The sequence below is a fragment of the Bufo gargarizans genome, chromosome 4 (assembly GCF_014858855.1).
Source record: "Bufo gargarizans isolate SCDJY-AF-19 chromosome 4, ASM1485885v1, whole genome shotgun sequence".
In the NCBI taxonomy this organism is placed as follows: domain Eukaryota; kingdom Metazoa; phylum Chordata; class Amphibia; order Anura; family Bufonidae; genus Bufo; species Bufo gargarizans.
This window is the reverse complement of record NC_058083.1, coordinates 236,169,139-236,192,979: the sequence shown is the minus strand read 5'-3', so window position 1 is coordinate 236,192,979 and position 23,841 is coordinate 236,169,139. Positions and strand designations below refer to the sequence as shown.

Below are 23,841 nucleotides of genomic sequence, written 5' to 3'. Positions count from 1 at the left end.
CTAGCACCATGTGTTACATTTAGATAAATGAACTTAAGATTGTCTTGCTGATCTTGTAAACTATTCTGGATCAGTTTCTGGAAAAAAAACATTTATGTTTTATCCTTTTGGTTCTATAATTAGCCTCATAGTTTACTAATTGAAAGCTATTAATTCTAATTATTATTATTATTATTATTATTATTATTATTATTAATAATAACATGTTCAATGTACTGCTCTTGGTTTTAGATATGTGTTAATGGAAAAAGTGAAGATGACACTTCCAAGATTCTTTTGTCTTCTTACTTTACTAGGCCTTGTAAAATGCCAGGAATCTGTTAGTTCTGGTAAGTCATGGCTCTCATCATGTATATCAATTTTATAAATTACGCAATAAATTGTTATATTACATGGCAACTGTGACAAATGAAATGGAAACAACAGATACAAGAGACATGCTCATTATCTACTTATTTGTCATTTGTTTAATTTATTATTTACTAAAAAAGAAATACAAAAAGTATAAAGTGAAATACAATTACGCAACCAAAAAATGTTATAATGTGGTATGTACAAATAGTTAGACCAAAGGTGGTGTAAATAACAGGGATGCTTCATTCTTTAGGCAAGATGATAATTCAGTGTCTCAAAGAAGTAAAGGCTGAAACAAGCCCTAAATCACGGAGAGCTTCAGATATACCTGCAGTCCACCCATTCCTAGTACTCCAGGGGAAGCACCTAACACTACTTGCCTAGTGAATTTCCCCCCCTGCACTTAGTGGTCTACAGCAGCATATCAAGGCCTCCTTGTTCCTTGGATTGCAATGCTACAACTCTCTCATCAGGTGATCCACCATCACCATTGGTTTCAGCAGCCACAAAGCTGGTGTGGGTTGGCTACTATGTGCTGGTTCATGTGAGTGTGAGATCCTCATATTGGCTCCAAGAAGATCTGTACCAACCTCCCCAGAACTGCAATACTGCCACATAGATTCTGCAACAAGTGTCCGCTGCTCCCTTTATTGGCACTACTAGCCATGCTTTATGTAGCCTTCACTATGTACCAATGCATTAACCCACTGTTCCACCAAAGTGACTTCCCTAGCAAGTCATAGTACATTCGGGTGCCTGAAGTTGGGGGTTTATAATGGGCACTCTGGTTGGTGGAGCTGGAGGCATTAATCACAGGGAATTAAAAGGAGCACTTATGTGCTGCCCTTGGAGACCAGGGATAAATTATGTTCAGTCATGACAGAGGGGTACACCTCCTCAGAGCAGCACCATGTAATGAGCGGAGTACCTCTGTGTCATAGTCACCATCAGGGCAGATTTCTATCCCTTGGGAGTAAATAATAAATGTCTCTACTGAGTGACAGCTATAAGGACTTAACAAAGAAAGTAGTTTGGAAAACTGTTCACATTTTCATTATATGAAGAATAAACATTAATAAGCATTATTTGCTGACATTGCATACCCCTTTTAGTGCTCCCTTATTGTATAGCATCCCTTAATACTTTGCCCGGAAGGGACATACTGTGGGCTTCAGACCTGCACATTTTTGCCTCATTGAGACAAGTGTTTTGCACCTGCATTTGCCTTTCCATTTCACATGTGACATGTTACCCTCAGAATTATTATTGAACTGAATGTAGAGCACCAAAAAGAAGCTTGGTTCTGTAGAATTGGGATTCAAGTATTGCATACCTCCAGAACAGGGATAGTTATAGAACATGGTAGAATATATTTTTATTTTTTTAAGACTATTTATAAAGTTACTTAATTTCTGTTATTTAAGGTACACTGAATGAGCTAACAAAAATGTTAGCACAATGTGTGCACTAACGCTTTAGTAAGTATTTGTTGAGTTTTCAGTAAATTGCCATGAGTAATTTGTTGATGTTGTGAGGCCTTTTCACAGTACCTCTAACTTCATAGCCAGCCTTTAGCCTTGCAATAATATGAAATTTGCAATCTATGCAATAAAAATGTATTCTTGCTTCTCTTATTTTTACAGTATATGATCTTATTGGTGAACTTCGCTATTCGACAACTTCAGATGTAAAAATAGTCAATGGTTCCAAACCAGACTTACCAGCTCTCCGCATAAGTTCAGTGGCTCACCTGAAAAATAAAAAAAGGTATTAACAAATATTCCAGCAAAACTTCTCATTCTATTGGTCTGTTTTTTTATTTTTTTTGTGTTTGGCGAACTAGAAAGCCATTTAGCATTTCTGTGTTTTTTGCGGAACTCAAGGCATTTGTAGACTGGCTGAATGACACTTGAATAAGATCTCACTGCTTATGAAATGATATGCTTCACATTAACTCGCCAGCCTGCTGTAATCCTTCTCAGTTTCTATTCATTAAAGGCTATCCAGATAAATATGATGTTTCAGTCTGTCGTGCATACCTTTCTTAAAGGGATTAACACTTACAAAAAATAGCTCCCAAAACTGTGTAATCTGATCACCATAAACCCTCTAAAGGCTATAAATCGATCATATGTATATGATACTAACAAGCCCTAAATCGTGGAGAGCGGCAGATATATCTGCAGTCCACCCATTCCTAGTACTCCAGAGGCAGCACCAAACACTACCTGCCTAGTGAACTTTTTAAAAAGTCGCAAAAAAGTCACAATGCCAAGCCAGGAATTCCCAGGTGTACTTTTACTGAAATTGGTGCAACCACATAGCACTTTGATCAAATTTATTATTGCTGTGCACAATTTTCATAAATTTAGCACAGGTTCGTATAGCAGCTCCAGTCTAAAAAGTAACCTCTGATACATCTACAATGATAAATTTCCCACGTTTTTTGTGTCAATATTTTATTTCCCTGGGCATGTGGTACTGCGACATGGTGTGTCTGATTTGACATTATAATGGTATGACCACATGGCACAGTCGCGATCCGGTTGTGGTCAATAACCGCATGCCCAATTAGGCTGCAGCTGCCTCATATTTAACTAATGAAGACCTCACTGTATAGGTGGTCTTAATTATTAATGGCTCTGAGGCACCATCAATACCGCGCGGGAAGTGAAGGAGGGTGCACCACGCATGCGCAGCCACCCTCCATTCATTCCTATGGGAGTGCCCAAAATTTCTGGCAGTCCCATTGAAATGAATGGGAAGCTCATCCCACAAGCAAGGCCACAGCTCCATTCACTTCTATGGGGATGTCAAAAATAGCTGAGCCTTACAGAATTTACAAGAAACAGGCTATTTTCGACGCTCCCATAGGAATTAATGGAGGTTAACGGTGCATGAGCAGTGCGCACTTTATCTTTGCAGTATGCTTCCCATTCATTACAATGGGACTGCTGAAAATGACTGAGCATGCCACAGGACTATTTTCAGCGCTCTCATAGGAATGAATGTAGAACAGACGCACATGTGCGGGTGCCCTCCTTTACTTTGCAGGCACCGTCCTAAAGACAGACCTATCAGACATTGGGGGCATATCCTAGTGATGTCACCAGTGTCTGAGTTGAGACAACCCCTTTAAATATCAGGCAGCTGCTGCCCAGTTGGCAGTGCGGTTTTTGACCACAGCTGGCTGTGACTCAGTGTTGACAGAACTTTGTTTTCCGTCCAGCATAACAGGAACCAGATGGATCCGTTATGCTCCCCATATACTTCTATTATGACGGATTAAAACAAAATGCCTCTAAAGCTTTCCGTTTTGATTTCCGTCTTATGGATTCATGGTTATAACGGAAAGCCATAACAGAATACATAAGAGTGATGTGAACAAGCCCTTACCATGGTCTGTTTGTCCTTTGGAAAATCCTTTATTTCATTTAGTTGTGGATAACTTTTCTATAAATGTTTTCTAGCCAATCCAAATAAGCAATACATTTCCAAAATATTGATAAAACAAGTGAAACAAAGCTTCCTACTAACTTGGTTTTGTGTCTTTCTATATTTTAGTGCTTTCCCCCTAAATGGGTTGCCTGCAGAATACTCCATCTTAGCCACATTTAAAATATTATCAAATATTCAACAGGGCGTCTGGAATTTATGGCAAATCGTCGATAGTAATAAAAAACAGAAAGTTGGACTTTATTTAAATAAAGACACACCTACTGTGAGCTTATTGTACTCCTCGCCAACCAGGACTCTTCATTTCCATACATCTAGTAATGCTACAATACTTTTGGATGGGAAATGGCATAAATTGTCTTTCAGTGTAACAAGTGAAGATGCCAAGATGATTTTCGATTGTATTGAAGTGAGTTCAGTTACAATAGCAGAGCAGAAACCTCATAAGAAGAAAATGTTCACTTCAAGTATACCAGGAGAATCACCCTCCGTCCCTTTGGTAGGTAATACCAGACTTGTTTCACAAAGTGGATCTAAAGGCTATTGAAAGCTTTGGAGGCATTTTTAAATCAATGCATTCTAATCATTTTGGGCTAAAGATTGGGCCAATTTTTCATTTGGTCTTTAGTAAATAATTTTAACAGTTTTTACCCTACAGTTTTCATGTTCAGTGCATCTACAGACTGCTGCTTTCTGATTCACCGTGAATCTATCAGAAAGCGGCAACTCGCTCTGTGGACCTCTCTCTGAACCCCTGATAGCTCATAAATTCTCATTTAAGCCAACGTTTTATCAAACTGATAAGGATTTAGCTATAATGATTGTTTATGAGCTGTTAGGAGTTTCTTTAAGGGGAATGCAGCATGGGAAATCTGGCCGCTGTCCTATTGGCACACACAAAACCCGTCCTAATAGTCCTAATAAGACAGCTGGACGAGTTACTTCAAAGCAGTCAACTAAAGAGCTGTCTTTATGATCTTACATACAGCTGATAAGATATCAGCTATGTGTAGTAATGGAGCGAAGTGAAAGTACAAAGAGGAGGATGAGTGGCGGATGTGGATAATGAGCAGCAGCACTTGTATGCGCTCTCCGTTACTACTGACAACTGATATCTATTTGCTGTATGCAAGATTATAATTCATAACAGCAAATGAATAAAATATAAATAGAGACATGAAAAAAAAAAAAAAATATGTTTAGCATAGAGTAAAAAATGTATTTTTCTGATTACAGATTCCATTTAAACTTTGGTTGCCATTTCACATGAAGTTTTTAGCGCTGATTTTGGCCTCAGAACTACCTCCCATTCATATCAATTGGAAGCAGCACGTGTTTTCTTTTTTCCACGCCTATCTGGGTGCAAAATCTGCATAAAATCTCCCATTGAAATGCCTGGAAAGTGTATGCTCTGTATGTGCATGTGCGTTATTTTCCGTATTTTCTACAAGGGTTTTTTATGCACATCCAGCTACAAATCACAAGCTGAAACTGCAGTTTTGTACTGAAGTAAACACGCGTTGGTTAAGCATAAGTGTTGAAAAACTTCGTCAAAACTGCAAAGAACGCACTGAAAAAAAATTGGATTCCACATTAAATTTTATAGGTGGATTTTCTAAATCCATTGTGTGAACATACTGATTTCTGCATATGGTGGGTAAGCAATATATGGAGTAAGATATGCTGAACAGAATTGGGAGTTAGTACCACAAAACACACTGTATATACATTGCCTAATTAAAATATTTTATCCATTTAGATTTTCTCCAAGAGTAATGTTTGTTATATAAAATATTCCAATAATAGGAAAATCTTAACTACTTCCTTACTGCCATCTACATCAGTGATAGGATCTTATAAGATGGCGCCCACTCCACAGTGGAGCTGGCGCCAAAGCTGCCGGGTGCCTGCCTGTCACAGACATTTAATCCCTCAGATGAGAGCTCAGAGTGCACTCTCCCCAGGCTGAATTGCCTTTCTCTCATGGAGATCTGGAAGGTGTTTCTTAGTAGTAATAGACCTGAGCCTGTATGAAGCTGCCAGTCCTATTACTAGTATATTCCAATGGAGGCCTTCAGGTGGCAGCACTGCATGGAACTATACCGAATTTTCTTACGATTGCATGTTTGTAGGCGCTTGGGGCCTAAAAAAATAAAATGTTTTTAAAAATGTAAAAAAAATAATTTCTAATCGACCCCTTTCCCCAAAATTAAATGAAAAATAAATAAACAATAAAAACATCATAGGCATGGCAGAATCTGAAAATGCCTGTAGAGTTAAAATATAAAAGTATTTATTCCATACGACGAACGGCGTAACAGAAAAAAAAATCTAAATGGCTGACGTGCCATTTTTTCTTTGCTTCACTTTGCAAAACATTTGCTATAAAAAGCGATCAAAAAGTCACACAAACCCTAATATTGTCCTGCAGATAATGGACCCTCACACAATTCCATAGATGTAAATATAAAAAAGTTATGGGGGTCAGAATATGGTGATAAAAAGAAAAAAAAGATTCCAGTATCAAATCACAAGAAAAACTATACAAATGTGGTATTGCTGTAATCGTACTGAGCCAGAGAATGAAGGTAGCAGGTTCGTTTTACCATATAGAAAACACTGTAAAAACAAAACCCATAAAACTGTGGTAGAATTGCATTTTTTTCCAATCATGCCCCATTTGGAATTTTTCCAGTTCCCCACTACATTGTATGCTATAATAAATGGTGGGATTGGAAAGTACAACTTGTCCTGCAAAAAGCAAGCTATGTGAATGGAAAAAAATGAAAAAGTTATGACTCCTGGAAGGCAGTGAGTGAAAAATGAACATAAAGGGAAAATCGCCCGGTAATGAAGTGGTTAAATAGAAATAATACATTTGCTTAAAATGTTTGTGTTTGTAGGTTGACATTCAGCAGCTTGAAATCCACAGTGATCCAGCGAAAGCATTGAGGGAGCAATGTTGTGAGCTGTATGATCAGGTGAGTATATAGCCGTGTTTACCTTGGATACAGGCCAGATCTCAGCATCATATAATACAATAAATTAGCTGCAGTAACATAGTTTATAAGGCTGAAAAAAGACATCCGTCCCTCCAGTTCAGACTGTTATCCTGCCAGTTGATCCAGTGGAAATGGATTTTTGATAAAATAGCTTCATAAGGGTTGCTTAATAGATTATTATAAGATTTTATTTTGCTAGATGATTTTCATTATCCCTAAATATATTTATAGTATTTTACAACAGATTTAAAGGGATTGTGTAGTGCTACAATATTGATGACCCATCTTCAGGATAATCAATATCAGATCGGGGGGGGGGGGGGGAGGGTTCGGCTCCCGACAACTCCACTGCTCAGCCGTTTGAAGAGGTAGCGCACTCCCTCGAGTTCGACCCCTGCTGATCTGTTATTGATAACCTATCCTGAGGACCGGGCATCAATATTATAGACCTGCACAACCCCTTTAATATATTTCACCTTTTCATTCTCAGAAGGATAAAGCAAGGTTAAAATCCTGACAAATTCTGATAGTAATATTTTACTATACCAGCGATATTAAATTCCCTGTATTTCTGTTTTCTAGTGTGCTGGGGCTGCAGAGCTGAGCCTTGGAGCTAATTCTCCTCAGTGTTCCAAATGTGCACATGGACTTTTAGGCCTTCAGGGACCTACAGGAGCAAAGGTAGAAGGCAAGCCTAAACAACAAAATTATGAAAAAAGGTAAAATAGAATTCAAAATTTTAAAAGCTTTCTATTCATTTTTTTAGGGTCAGAAAGGGCATGAAGGAGAACGAGGAGAGTTTGGACATGTAGGAAATTTGGTAATTATCAAATTCTTTTGTCTTCTAGACATTCTCAGTCTGATTGGTCTCAGAACTATTTGAAAAGTAAGAATTATCCATGTTTTCTTTAATATGATTTTGTATTTTTTTTTATATACAGCTGATATTTTCGTATAGAGCTAATATATGAGTACAGCTTGGTTTGGGCCCATGTACAGTATATGGGTCGATGAAAAGGGCAATGATTGGGAACAGTCCTTCAACTACAGTAGAGCTGCATTTATATGTAGCAATCGTTAGTATAGGGATGAATGATCACCACTGCCATTGTTCATCCTCATACAAATTAATTGTTTGTCGCAGCACCTCCCTACTTACTGCCTAGAAACAGTGATTTTAGGTGCCACATGAAAGAAATGATGAACCAACAAATTAATGTTTTTCCATTTATTGGGTGATTGGCGGCAAATTTACACTGGCCAGTTATTGGGAATTAGAGGTCATAGGAACATTCGTCCCAGATAAATATTTGGATTCTCATTTTGTATAAAAGGGTCCAAACATACACAGATTTTTGACTAATCAGACAGCTCTGAAAGCCTTTTAGCATAGGCCAGGAGAGTGGACATGGTGGGGAACAAATGTTCCTATGAATGTCTATTCCCAATCATTGCCTGCTTGTCTGCTTCATTTACCTGCAGCAATGATCGGACTTAATAATGGTAACTGTGATCATTCATTCAGGGAAATGATTTTACGTGCCACATACAAGATGCAATCATCCTAAAAAAGAGTGTATGCTCATAAGATGGGTGACCAGTGGCACCTTTGCACAGCGTAATTATCAAGAATAAGTGTTTGCATCTCGTCCATAATTCTTGAGTCATCCTAAAATAAAACCCCAAACATTTAAATTCTCTATAATGGAGTTGTCGTTCAGACATATTTCAGATGCTTACTACACTAAGGCTTATATTACATGTGCAGATGAAGTAGGTGAATGTCGGGAAGGAAGCATTTCTTCCCAGCAATCGCCTGCTCATCAGCGGAGGAGACCACTGCATTTACATACAGCGATCTCCTTCACAGTAATGCCATCACTCGTCCCCATACTGAATTATTGTTTGCCGGCAGCAGATTGTGATTAGACAGTAATATCTGCTGCCGGCAGGTGATGATTTTTAGATTAGACCTGTTGAAAGATTCCGATTGCGCAGTGAACACTTGTTAGCGATAATCTGCCACATTATCTGCTAGTGTAATGTAATCAAATTTTTATCCACATCAAACAAGTTTTCTGACAGATGATATCAACTAGACATTTACACACACCAATTTTTGAACAAAAATAGGTCAGGTATCTGAAGATATCAAGGTCCCAAAGACCCCTTTACATGGGCAATGACTGAGAATAAACAACACTTGTTTCCATTCATTACTCTGTAGGTTCCTCTGTGATATGTATATGTAACTCACAGACATATGTTTTCTTTTCTTTTTTGTTTGATGCACTAGGGTGTCCGTGGAAATCCTGGAATTTATGGAAGAATTGGTGACCCAGGGATTAAAGTAAATTGCTCAATTACAATATATATCATACTACATAGTAACATAGTTTATAAGGCTGAAAAAAGACATGTGTCCATCCAGTTCGGCCTGTTATCCTGCAAGTTGATCCAGAGGATCACTGCTCTTACCGTAAAGAATCCTCTTCTATGTTTGTGTACAAACCTTCTTTCCTCCAGACGCAGAGGATGTCCCCTCGTCACAGTCACAGTCCTGGATATAAATAGAAGATGGGAGAGATCTCTGTACTGACCCCTGATATATTTATACATAGTTATTAGATCCCCCTTAGTGAATAACCCTAATTTTGATAATCTTTCAGGGTACTGTAGTCTACCCATTCCAGTTATTACTTTAGTCGCCCTCCTATGAACCCTCTCCAGCTCTGCTATGTCTGCCTTGTTCACAGGAGCCCAGAACTGTACACAGTACTCCATGTGTGGTCTGACTGTTTTACCTTCATATTTAAAAAAACACATTTATGTTTGATTTGCTATTTAGGGAGAACCAGGCATAAAGGGAGAAAAGGGTCAGAGAGGTATACCTGGTGAAAGGGTATGTATGCATAAAATTACATTTAAATATAAAAAAATATATAAATATTTAAATAAATTCTATTATCTATCTATCTATCTATCTATCTATCTATTATCTATCTATCTATTGTGGGGATTCACTCTGGTAGCAGGACAAGTGGACGCAATATAGAGGCAAAGACCAGTTTGTAACTCAAAAACTTCAGTGTTTTATTCACACTTATGGCAACAAAACAGTATGATAGTCCATTTGCAGTTTTGGTGTTCGTTCACACCTAGACAGTTCATACAGCAAAAGAGTCACCTGTTATCCTAGGTGTTAGTTCACACCCGATTGGCATTGCTCAGGACAGAGCAGACCTCCCAAACTCCGGCCTCCAGCCTAGCACATGGCTCAGATCCCAATCCAGCGATTGCCAGAGCCCCTCTGACAGAGAGAGAGACGTAATTACCACCAGCTGACATTGCTGGCTGGGTTTTTTATATAGGCCAGTCAAGACCCGGCTTGGAATGTGGGGAGTATTCACCCACTCAGTACTTTGACTACTCCCAGTAAGAGCTGTCCCGGATCAGCTATTGCAGCTATACTAAATAGCAAGGTGTCAAACAACAACTGTCTCTTACTCCACCGAGGCCAGGAACCTCGGTGACACATACCTTCCATCACGGACGGTCCCTTGCGCCTTCCTACACTATCTAATGATATCAACATTAATACAAAAAAATTATTAATTTGAAAATGTATAGATATATATTAGCAACACATATTTCTGCGAAACAAATAACGAATAGTATTGTTCAAACTTTTGTTCAGATTTATCTACAGCACTTCATGTGCAACCACTTTTGACATAATAAGCTGTTTATTAAAGTTATAATAATAATTGACTGGAAATACTGTTTTCTAAAGGGTGACCGTGGTGATCCTGGTTTCAAGGGACTGCAAGGAGCAGCTGGTTTCAAAGTGAGTGAAGTAAAATCATAACTAATTTTGTATTATTAATTAAATTGTTTCTCAAAACACTTTACCAATTTTTGTCCTGTTATTACATTCATGCAATTGCATACCCAATGGAAACCAAACATTTTAAAACGGGATTCTCATTAAAATTAAAAATAAATTGAGATATATATATATACATATATATATATATATATATATATATATATATATCCAGCCCTAATCTGGTTCTTCTAGTACTGGTCCTTTACAAACCGCAGAGATGACGTGCTTAATCCCAACATGTCAGTGATGTGCACAGTGTTGTGTTCGAATACAGCATGTGACTGTTGTTGGTAACTGTCCTTAGCGGCAGACAGTTTATAATGTATATCAATCAATATATTGATCTGATATTATATTTATTAATTATATTGCAGGGCATTGCTGGCCCACCTGGAATCAGAGGTCCCTCTGGTCTGAAAGGAGAAAAGGTGAGAACACATTAAAGAAGGCAAAAATATTTTCTATATAATGGCTTACTTTTAATATATTATGTACTTCTAGGCTGGATTTATACATAAATTAAAACAGGAGTGATCCAACTGTGAACTGAACTGTGAAACAAATAAAAAAAAATACAGTTGTGGGAAAGATTGTGTGAAACTATTAGCAACAGTAGTTTTCTAGTGCTCAGTTAACCTTTCATATATAATAAACATGTGTAAAACATCAAACAAAATCATTATAGGACCCTTTAGACTTAACTTTTAATAGAGATAAGATAAAAAAACGCCCTTTATACCAAGGCGGATGAAATCAAATAAACAAAGGCAGAGATATGGCCTAACTGCCACTGAGTAGAGATGGCATTGCAGTTCGCCCGGTGGTCGTTTCGCGGCGAACTTTGGGTGTTCGCGATTCGCCGAACATGCGAACATATGGAGATACTCGCGCCCGCCATATTTTCTTACATTGTAAAGAACTTTGACCCATGACACATCCATCAGGTGGTACAGGACAGCCAATTGAGACATTTCAGCACATGGACATACCCCCTACCTTATAAATAAACCTGATCTGGCCGCCATTTTACATTCAGTGTTTTGCCAGTGTAGGGAGAGGTTGCTGTGTGGAGCAGGGGCAGGCTGTTAGGGATACCAAATGCTAGCTAATAGGGCCACAAAAGTCTTTTTAAGGACTGGTATATCTATGCTTTTTGCTTAACTTTAATAATTTAATTTATTTTCATTTTGAGGGATATCTTTTACTATTCACACGTCCGCAAAACGGGTCAGCATCCGTTCCGCAATTTTGCAGAACGGGTGCAGACCCATTCATTTTCAATGGGGCCAGAATGTGCTGTCCGTATTTGCGGATCCGCACTTCCACATCCGTGCTTTCGTTTCCGCAAAAAAATAGAACATGTCCTATTCTTGTCCGCAATTGCAAACAAGATATGGCATTTTCTATTATAGTGCCGGCGATGTGCGGTCTGCAAATTGCGGAATGCTCATTGCCGGTGTCCGTGTTTTGCGGATCCGCAAAACACTTACGGACGTGTGAATGTACCCTCATAGTAACATTATTAAAGGTTACGTTTTATCTTTATGTATATTCTTATGGATTGCCTTCCTTGTGCAATGTTATAATATACTTTCTATGTTAGAAAGTATATTATAGTGCATTTGTATTGTGCGGCAGTTGTGTGCGGTTCTGATGCGATACTGCAGATATATAGAGGGACAAGCGTTATTGGAACAAATAATTTCCACTGGTGTGATATACCAGACGTCCCCTAAGAAAACTGATTGAAGCGGGGTGTTATATATTAATATACTTTATTTATAGTGCATTTGGGTACTGTCCATGTTGTGGGACTATTTGTGTACTTCTAGTAATTATTTCTTGGCTGCAAATACGAGCTGAAGGTTTTTCAGGTTCGCCTGCCATTAAAACAAATGGGACCCGCAGCGAACTTGCGGTTCGCAAACATTTGATCGCGTTCGCGCACCGCCCCGGCAGATGTTCGTCCATCACTACCACTGTGACTTCCACTGGATACTTCCAGTAATGGAATGTGTGAATAGCTTAGATAAAGGCAATACCTAAGGCGATAGTAGTGGCAGAAATGAGAGGCATCGGGGCAGTAATATTAATGCAGGGGATAAAAATATAAGTCCTGACTGTGCCTCTGCCCACGGACAATCCCTGATGGTGGGATTTCCCTGTCCTCGTACCTGCCCTGACTGAACCTAGGAGTGCTCATAATCCTCCACTCACCTCGTCCAGACCCAGGGAATGGATGTGAGACGAGAAGGAAGTCATTAGCTGACGAGTACACTACAGCTTGTCCATTAACTATTAATAAAACATATATGAACAAAAAAGCCAGAGAAGGCCAATTACAAACATCATGTTTGCAGCAATATTCTTAGGGTAGGTTCCAATATATTAAGCAATCCATTGTAGTTTATTGTAGATACCATCACCGATCCCATGGATTTCCTTCATTGGATTTTTGGGGCATCCAGCAAATGCCAGAAGTCTCATTTTTTTTTAACTGTACATTTTTATTATGTTTTATGTTAAGAAAAATCAATATTGGAGTACATTAAAAAAAATAGTATTTTGATGTCCAATAGTAATCAAGCATAACAATAATCAAGTGTGACCTATAAGCGAAAAAAAGGGAGAACATGGCCAGACAAGATATATATTCAAATGGCTGAAGCCCAGTAAAGTATGGAAGCTTTCATCTTGCTTGTAGGAACTTAAATACAAGAGGTGATCCTCCATCGGTTAAGGCAAATCATGTGCAGGTTTTGTAACAAAAAATAAGAAAAACACAAAGACAAAGCAACAGTACCACAAAGACAAGACAAGAAACAGAGGGGGAAAGGTAGATAAGGGGGGAGGAGTATAGTCCTAACGCATGTTGCAAATTAGAGAGTATGCAAAAGGAATCCCACACTGCCCAAGTGTCGCTACCCAAGGTGAAAGGTTGTAATTGCTGTAAAGCAAGATTTCAATAGTAAAATAACATCTACCTTATAACTGCTATGGAATGCTGAATAGTTATGAGAAAAGTAGTGATGAGCGAAGAAAAAGGTCTAAGTCTGGTCATAGTGGGTCTTTTGAAGTAAAGCCACAGAATTCCCTAAACGCCAATTTGTGTTAGATCCTAAGCCCTTGACATTTAAAGTAATGTAGCAAACCATTCAGGACCCCAAAAAATACCAATTCAAACAAAAAAAAGATAAATAATCCCATCTTACCAACCACCAGAGAAGGCTAAAGCCCAAAAGAAAAACCGTTGCGGTAAATTGCGTCCTCCAGGCTGCAGGTGTCGTATGAAAGAAGTCTGGAATAGGAAGAGGGAGGAGAATAAACAGACAAGACCAGATGAAAAACAAGTTATGCAATACAACTATGGGCAGGCCGTATGTGTTTGCAATTGGACACTGGACAGGTGTTAAAGGATCTTATAATATGTACACCATACAAGAGAATACATAAAAATAAAAATTAACTAACTTTAACCTGAATAACGGGGACAGTTAGCCAAGGAAGGTAAAACTAGAATATGACATTAAAGAATGGTTCAACACCACCTAAACCAAAAAGAAAAGAGAGAAAGAACATGCCATAAAGCTCAAATAAGGGCCCTGCAGTGAAACAACAGTAGGAGTTTCAACAAACAATCCATGATGACAGGAAATACAAGTCGTATTAGACAATCGGTGGGAGGGAATTTGCTCGGGGTCCAGCAAAGGACAGACGTGGAGAAGGAAGTCAATGGCGCTTGGATCCCCCAACCGAGTGCCAAACCCACAGGGGCAAAGGAAGAGGCAGTCCAATTTTCCAGTGGACCATATCTGAAGCAGCAATGTTAACGTTGGCACAGAAGGGGGTAAGATCAGCACAGGATCGAAGGGTAGCTGTCCATCAATCTTTGTGAGCAATTAAGGCAAATGGGAATCCCCAGCAATAAGAAATTTGGAAATTTGGTGTTTTCTGATAACTTCCAGGGGAAGGTGCCTTTTCTGTAAAGTAACCCAAGACAGGTCTGGAATTAACTCGATCTGTGCTCCCTGAAATTCAAGGCTGTGGAGATTTCTTACTTTTTGCCATTATAGTCTCTTTAAGGGTGAAGTTGAATGCAGCAGATAATGTCCCTTTGTTGGGAAGATGACCCTTTTTTATCTGAGGGCTCTATGAACTCTATCCAACTTGATCGTGTGAGAGGAGGCCTCGTCTAGCACAGTATCAAATATGTTGTTGAGAATCGCTTTTAGGGTTCCCCCTTTCCCGAGCCTCTGGGATGCCCCTTAATCTTATGTTGTTCCGCCACCCCCTATTGTCCAAGTCTTCCAAAGGGTGCTGCATGTCACAAGAGCAACAGCTTGTGCAGTCATTGTAGATTGTAATTTAGAGACATATATACATGTAGTCTCATGGTCACCTTCCAACGTCTCTCCAAAAAGTCCCTGTTTCAATTGATGAAACACATTAACTCACTCCTTAGTAGTGGGGTATTCCAGGGGCATATACTTGGCCTGGCTCTGTCTGCTACATTGTGGAAATGCTGAGACAGGTGTCTGCAGTGAGAAGGCTGCAGGAGAAGATGGCAGCAGGTCCTGAAGCTCCACTCCCAGGTAGGAAAGAAACTTCGTCATGGTGCTTCTTCTGGACAGCTCCAGAGATTTGCAGGTCACTTGCAGAGCTGAAAAATAACAAACAAAGTGGCCTAAATGGGAGGAAATGCTCAAAACACTGTGGCGTATTTATAACCGGGGAGCAATTCCTCCGCATGTGATCCGTTGCTACAATGTAGGATGTTGGCAGCGGACTACATGCGCCACAAAGGCATCCTACACAAGCTGGGATAATGTGTGGATGCGAATATGAAAATACATAAATCACTGCGAAAGGTGCACCACAATGATATGCAACTGACAACACTGACTAATCTCTCAAGCTGAGTTAAGAACCGAGACTTCAGCCAATGTATTCTTGTCAGGAACACATCAGAGCCCTTTTGTCAAGGTATCTCAGTGTGGCATGGGTTCCTACCACTAGACTACCTATGGTGTGTGAACACGGTCGGAGAGGTGCTAAGATACAACTTACAGCCAAGCTCCCACATACCTCCATAGTGAAATCACTCAGGTAGTGGGAGAGATTATAAGGCTGTAAGTCTAACCTATAACAGGCCATGGTGTGGAAGCAGAGCTCAGGCTCTATGCGTGCACCTCCATTGGCAGTCAGACCAAACCCCCCCCTCCAGATGTCTCTTAACTGCAGACAGAAAAATTTAGCATAGAGCATTTTTCTGTCTGGAGCTTTCAGGCTATGGATGTCAAACCAGTTCACTAAAGTGCACAATGGCTTTGTGCACATACATCAGTTGTGTCCAGCTCTGACATAAAACAACTGACCAGACACAACTGATATATATACACCCACCCTTACCTAATAACTATTTGTGGCGAGTTTATTTTGAGATTTTTACATCTCAGCTACATTTCAATAGGCTTAAATAAAATCTCTAATATAATCAGCATCAGACTGGCCAGTCGGAGGACCAGAGGATCCACTGGTGGGCCCAAGCTCTGATACCATTGTGAGCCCCAAGGGTCCAGGAGATTTTTTTTTAAATACAGCCTTTGTAGAGAATAACTTTCCACTGGGGTCTATTTATTTGAAGAAAAACCTATTAGACTTATTGATGATATGGGGGTTGGGCTCCAAGAACAAACTCCTTTGGTGAGCCCAAGGAACACCAGTCCGACCCTGAATACCAAGGAACACCAGTCCGACCCTGAATATGATGATACTGAAGTATTCCCAGATGTTTACATATAGTATTATTATAACTTTGTCTGGACTTTATATTTATGGCAGCTTTGTTTTTTTGGATATAACAAATCAAACAATACATCAGCGCTAGCCTTTTATGTTGTTCTATTTTGCTATAGGAGCAGAACAACGAGATGCTGGATCCAGCACATGATTGAAATGAACAAAGCTGAACAGAACACATTGGCTATAATTTTGCTGTCCAGTTGCTATTTGGTTGTCCATTTTTTTGTAGTGAAAAAAAATGTTGTCCTTTCTTTTTGGTGGAATCTGCAATGGAAGCCCTGAACAGAACCCCCAAATTACTTTCCTATATAATACAATACTGGTACTGGTAAGAAGTACTATGAAGCTGAATGGGACTACATATGCTGCCCCATGTTACTTTAACTAGTATTCTAAGTATTTTCATTCATCCAACATCTGATAAAACATGGAGTATGTCTCCATATGAATTTGAAGGCAAACAAATGTACAATGAAGCCCCATGAACATCTGTACGGCTGTGTGCACTAGGCCTAGAATACGAGTGCTGTTTTTGCCCATACTGACTCTGAATTAATATTATTTACATTTCTTAGGGAGAAGAAGGAGAAATGGGATATGAAGGCATTCCAGGATTCAGAGGAGTGAAGGTACATTAGTTTTAAGCAACCAGTATGTCAATGAGTGGACCAGTTGTTTACTTGATATTATCTCTTCATCTTGCTTGGTCCACGTTTATAGTATGGTGAACTATAGATATAAAAAAAGTACATTAGTAGAAAAACATTATATGTTCATATTCCCTAATACAGCATTACAGTATGTGACTGCCTTTTGTATTTTCATTATTATGTTTATGATGAATATGAAGTATCATCACAGTGCAATCAGAAAGTCTTCAGACCCTTTCACTTTTTTCACATTATGTTATGTTGAGGCCTTGTCCTAAAATAAAATAAAAATACATGTTTTTCCCCATTAATCTGCACTCAATACCCCATAATAAGAAAGTGAAAACAGAATGTATGAAATTGTTGCTTATTTATTGAAAATGCTCTGTCAGGTTGTATAGGGATCATCAGTGAACAGCCATTTTTAGGTCTTTCCAGAGATGTTTAATTGGGTTCAAGTCAAGGCTCTGTCTTGACACTCAAGGACATTTACAGAGTTGTCCCTAAGCCACTCCTGTGTTGTCTTGGCCGTGTGCTTAGGGTCATTGTCTTGTTGGAAGGTGAACCTTCGGCCAAGTTTGAGGTCCAGATCACTGTGGATAAGGTTGTCATTAAGTCTTCCTGTCCCAGTCACTGAAAATGCTTACTGTAGGGATGGTATTGGTGATAGGTGATGAGCAGTGTCTGGTTTCTTCCAAACATGGTGCTTAGAATTGAGACCAAAAGGTTCAATCTTGGTTTCATCAGACCAGATAATCTTGTTTCTCACTGTCAGAGTCCTTTGGGTGCTTTTTTTTTAAACTCCAGGCTGACTTTTATATTTCTTTTGATGGGGGAGGCTTCTTTCTGGCTACACTGTCATAAAGCTCAGATTGGTGTGATATGCATTGTCAGGGTAGTGTCTTACGAAATCATGTCCCATCAACTGAATTTACCACAGGTGGACTCCAATCAAGGTGTAAAAACATCTTAAAGATGATCAAGAGAAATGGGAGACCCCCTGAGCTAAATTTCAAGTGTCATAGCAAAGGGTCCGAATAGTTATGTCCATGCACAATTTTACTTTTTCATTTTTTACTAATTTTTTATTTTTTTATTTTAACACAAGGCCACAACATAACAAATGAGTTCTGAAGACCTTTTAAATGCATTGTATCTTATTTGTATGCATTATACTGTTTATTTCCATAGCACTTGAGAAAACATACATATTGCTAGACAATAATTTTTTCCACAGCCTAAAAAATAGCTCTAAATTTTCTTTATTTTATTATTCATCTAATATGGAATCAAAGGAAGTAGCAAATAAACTATGAATGGCAATACACATTTCAGCAATATACTGTCTTCATTTCTAGGGTGATGATGGTTTTCCTGGAGCTGAGGGTCGTCCAGGCAGGCAAGGGCAAAAGGTATGGTGAAATTTTATTGATATTATTAATACATTATAGATGATAATAGGATGGGCAATCCATTTAATCTCTTCAATATTGCAACATCTTTATCATGATATAAATATGGAATTATTTAGTTACACCATTTCGGCAAATCTTTGTAGTTCACAAAGAAAAACTATGAAAGAATAAAAAATCCACAAAAACTTTTGCGAATTGTGTAACTGACTCCTATGCCATGCTTACTTCCACAATGTCACTGCTCAGATCTTCAATTAGGTCCTTCAAGTACCACTGTGTTGTTCATTATAATGAGACTTTTATTTGTTCAGTCACTGATATGCGTGTAGCTAAGATGGGATAAAGTATATTTATAAAGAACATTTCACTTTTCATTATTGCTGATACCTTAACAATCCTAAACTACGATAACATAATATTCAAATTTGGCTTATTTTTCAATATTGTCAATATACAAGGTGATCTAAAAACTTTTTTTACAGGGAATTTTTGGTGACCCTGGAGAACCAGGAATTGTAGGAAAGAAAGGCGAGCCAGTAAGTACTACATTGCATTTAAGTCATGTTTTAGAGATGATTGATGCTATATTACTTATTAATGGTTGGGATATTGTTGTGCTTCAATACTGTTGAATGCCATTTTCTGTTCTCCATTTACAACATTTCTGATCTGAGGTATACTTTATAGGCCAAAATATTAAACAGATGTATACCGTAAAGCATGGATGCCCAACCTGCAGCCCTCCAGCTATTGCAAAACTACAACTCCCAGCATTCCCTGATAGCTGAAGAATGTCCAGGCATGATGAAAGTTGTAGTTTTGCAACAGCTGGAGGGCTGCAGGTTGGGCATCCTTGCTGTAAAGTATTCAAAGATGTCTATTGTGCAGACATATGCCTAAAATGTGTCCTATTAATTATATGACTGATATGTCTTTTATACTAATATAAGTGATATGATGCTACTAAGTTCTAGTAATATTGTGAGGGTTCACTGGCTGGAAAAACTGCTGTAGTGGACAATATATGGAGACGTTTTGTGAAAGTCACAGTAAAAATGTTGAGTCTGATAGGCAGAGTGGAATTAATATGAAATTATACCCTAAAATCTTACTAAGTTGCTTATTCTTTGTGTAATGAATTAAATGATCAGTATTTTTGTCATTTTTAGGGCATTCCAGGGCCAAATGGCCAGAAAGGATCACAGGGACCACAGGTAATCTGGCTTATTGTGTTTTACTTTTAAATGTTCTAAACAGTATAGTTCTCCGAGTGACAATACTTCTGTACAGAGTGTATGAAAATAACACTTGCTCTTATGTATAAATCACAGTGCCATAATTTACTATTTTGGAACAATGCTTTAAAAGAGTTTGTTAATGTGCTAGTGTTGGCTCTCTATGATGTGGACATTTAAGAGGACAGTCAATATTATTTAAAAAAATAAAAATAAAATAAGTATTCGGTACTGCAGGATACTTCCAATAAAAGAGTTATTTTATTCCATATCCATCTGCAGGAATATGTTCTCTTGGTATCCAGTGTATATCAGTATTGATGATCATGATAATGCACCTATTGATATACAGATGTAGCAAATGCTAATGCTTAACCTGTTAAATGAACAGTAGCAAATTGTAAGTTTGGTAGGTATCAAGTTTCCTGCTATACAACTTTTGAAGACTATAGGAGCATCCTGTGTATCTGTAAGTGTGATTTCTTCCTCCTTATCTGTTCTGTGAGCTTCAGAGCTGAAAACAAACATAGTGGGAAGTAAAGGGAAGCACATAGCTGGCAGATTTCACAGAAAGGATACACACCCTGCTTCTGAGTGAAATACATCTAGCTGTGCAGCTGAAACAGGGAATAATATGGGTGAAAAAGACTTTAGAGAAGCCCTAAAACACCAGTTCCTTCACAGTGTATAAAGACGTTCCATTATGCAAACCTTTTTTTAAACTTAGGTTTGCTTTGAGGTATAAGGATATCAGAAAAAACAGTGACAGTGATTGCATTCTTTAAAAGCAAATAATGCAAAGATAATATTCTGAAACCTCAAAATCTATGGTTTCTTACTCACTATCCATTAGAAATGGTGGATGACTCCACAGCAGACATGGAAAGGGTCTGGGTTATATTCAAACCAAATTCATCTTACTTCAATAGTTGTATCCTTATGCAACACATACCCTTCTTCCCATTGCAGTCTTTGTTTGCTGGTAAGTTTCAGTAGTATGCAAAAAGGATGATAGCGGGACTAGAACCTGTGTCTACTGTGTTTGGGAGGGCATGTTACACATTTTGCTTTTAAAGGGATTCTGTCACCTCCCCTCAGCCAAAAAACGATTTGAAAGCAGCCATGCAGCACAGCTTACCTGGATTAGGCTGTGCTGTTTTATCTTGAAATCCGTCCAGCAGTTACTTCAAAAAACGACTTTGATCAATAAGGAAATGCGTCCTGAAGGTGCCCAGAGGGGCGTTTTTTTCTTCCTAGTGAGCCCAGTACCGCCCCTCTTTCAGTGCCCAGCCCGCCTTCCTTGTATTTTCTAACTGCCGCCCCCAGCCTGCCACAGCCTCTCCTCCCCCTCCCTCACGCCGAACGAAGAGCGAGCATCGGACGTCACTGGGCTCGGCGCATGCCCAGTGACGAAGATGAAGCTGCCGCCCTCAGTCTCCTGATGATCGCACAGGCGCAGCCCTCAGTGGGTACTGCGCCTGTGCGAGACTTCGTTCGGCGTGAGGGAGGGGGAGGAGAGGGAGGGGAGGCTGTGGCAGGCTGGGGGCGGCGGTTAGAAAATACAAGGAAGGCGGGCTGGGCACTGAAAGAGGGGCGGTACTGGGCTCACTATGAAGAAAAAAACGCCCCTCTGGGCACCTTCAGGACGCATTTCCTTATTGATCAAAGTCGTTTTTTGAAGTAACTGCTGGACGGATTTCAAGATAAAACAGCACAGCCTAATCCAGGTAAGCTGTGCTGCATGGCTGCTTTTAAATCGTTTTTTGGCTGAGGGGAGGTGACAGAATCCCTTTAAAGGTGTTTTCCAGGGGTAAAATAACAATGACCTATCCTCAGCACAGGTCATCATTATCTGATTACTGGGATTTCAAAACCTGAAACCACCATCGATCAGCTGTTTAAATATGCTGCTGTGTTCTGGTGAGCGCTGCAAGCTCTTCATAGCATACCAAGAACAACACCATTTATTGTATAATAGCTTTTTTTGATATTGCAGCTTACTGCACTTGAAAGGTACTGAGCAACTCCTAAGCCATGTAGCTGATAAAGTGACTTCACTGGCCTAGGAAAAGGTTGTGGGATTCACAGGAGCACCACATTCTCTTCAAACAACTGGTCAGCAGGGGATACAAGAAGTCAGTTCTTCAGTGATTAGATATTGACTACCTAGCGTGAAGATAGGCCATCCATATTAATCTCCTGGAGAACCCCTTTAAGAGAGAATAGCACCCAGTAAGGCTATGATATGATTGTTTTATGAGGGTGCATATCAACATACTTTGCAATATACCTAATTTCTAATTTTGTTCTATTTATTTGTGACTTACAGGGGATAATTGGTGACCCAGGCCAGTTTGGACGGGATGGCGATGATGGAATTGAAGTAAGGCAAAAATGAAAGCTTATTGTTATACTAAATCTGCCTAAAACAAATATCAGTCAGTATCATTTAGTAGCTTTCACAATGAAACCATATCGTTTTTGATATACAGCAGTGGTGGCACTGTCCTCAAATAATATAGTCATGTAGTCACAAAGTAATGCAACCATACAAAGACAAATGTTACTAAGAGCCCACACGATTGGTCTTTTAGAACCTACATACAGTATGATAGCCATACAGTTCTCAAATAACAATGTTAAACAGCACTCACATATTAATACTTTTATAGTGCCAAAATAATACCACATACGAATGTCCAAATAATTCTGCCAAATTGTGCTCTTTTAATACCACCAAATATAGTAACTAAAAATGTTCATATAGTACCAAAATCAAATCACTATTATAAGTAAGTAATACTGTTATAAGTGCTGACACCTTAATAAAGTGGAAAAATACTGCCACAGTACAGAGCCAAATTAATACCTCTATAAAGTCCCCAAACATTCTGCCAAACAGTGCTAAAATAATACCACCATATATAAAGGCATGTACACATACAGTAAACTCGCATATCTTAAAATGCTAGGATTACCAAAAATGAAAAATATAATGGCTCATATATCAAGCATAATATGACAAAAACAAAATAAAGAAAGAAAATCGGTTCAGTCACATTACTCTATCACAGATACCAGAGCCCTATTTAAATATATATATTTTAACAATATTTTTTAACAATAGATTAGACTGGAAATCCATTTTAACATAAATTCTAACAGCCTAGACATTCTAGTTATTTATTCTCTACTCAATCTAAGACATGCTAAGGCTCCAGTCAAAACTTTGTTTGAATGGTGTACTGAGATCCATCTCAGTACAGCATTCAAATGTATGGGATCCGGAGAGGATAAATCCGTTATCTCTTAAGTCTTGCGAGACTTCGGTGAATAACTTCGGCCACCGATTTTTAAACTGAAAAACCATTTTAAAACTTAAATCTGAAGTCAGGTTTGGTACCGACTGGTACCTCGATACCGAAGCCGACTTCGGATTCAAGTTTTGAAATGTTTTTCAAGTTTAAAAATCAAAGTCCGAAGTCACTCAACTAAGTCTCATGAGACTTCGGGGATAACAAATGTCACCTTGCTGGAGGCTATACATTTGGATGCTGTACAGAGACAGGTCTCCCCGTACAACATTCAAATTAAGTTTTGACTAAATGCTGCTGCCCCTACTGTATAGGAGCTGTGTCCCAATAAGGACATGGAGGCAAAAAAGGTTCTTTAATCCATGTTGTGGCAGTGCAAGCACATGCTTTTGAATTCCTTATACTGTATTAGTTGTAGAATAACTGTGCGTCACTGTTAGACTTAATTCACACTTCACTTATTTGGTCAGTGATTCTTATAAGTTATTAAAAATAGTGAACTTGTATGATGCGCTGTGTATAGAGTTCCCTTTGCTCAAACTGTGTTTCTCATTTATTTCGGAAAAGTAAGTAATGCGACAATACTTTTAAATGTTTTCGACTCGCAGGCCTTCATCAGACACTAAAGACATAGAAAAGAACAACACAAAATAGGACCAAAAATGAGTATAAACAAAAAATAATGAAAAACGTAATACAATGACTGAAATAATACAAAACTGAA

The 23,841-nt window shown here is 38.7% G+C and overlaps 1 protein-coding gene across 1 annotated transcript in view; it reads left to right on the top strand.

The window, feature by feature from the left end:
- Positions 1-256: 256 nt before the first annotated feature.
- The window catches only part of LOC122935348 (collagen alpha-1(IX) chain-like), an 84,019-nt gene continuing 60,434 nt past the window's right edge, over positions 257-23,841 (top strand). The window contains exons 1-15 of the mRNA XM_044291114.1: positions 257-329; positions 1,998-2,121; positions 3,919-4,309; positions 6,714-6,791; positions 7,395-7,493; positions 7,579-7,632; positions 9,109-9,162; positions 9,661-9,714; positions 10,606-10,659; positions 11,076-11,129; positions 17,079-17,132; positions 18,512-18,565; positions 19,051-19,104; positions 19,738-19,782; positions 22,133-22,186. Coding sequence (XP_044147049.1) covers positions 257-329; positions 1,998-2,121; positions 3,919-4,309; positions 6,714-6,791; positions 7,395-7,493; positions 7,579-7,632; positions 9,109-9,162; positions 9,661-9,714; positions 10,606-10,659; positions 11,076-11,129; positions 17,079-17,132; positions 18,512-18,565; positions 19,051-19,104; positions 19,738-19,782; positions 22,133-22,186 — 1,296 coding nt within the window. The remainder of the gene's footprint in view (positions 330-1,997; positions 2,122-3,918; positions 4,310-6,713; positions 6,792-7,394; positions 7,494-7,578; positions 7,633-9,108; positions 9,163-9,660; positions 9,715-10,605; positions 10,660-11,075; positions 11,130-17,078; positions 17,133-18,511; positions 18,566-19,050; positions 19,105-19,737; positions 19,783-22,132; positions 22,187-23,841) is intronic.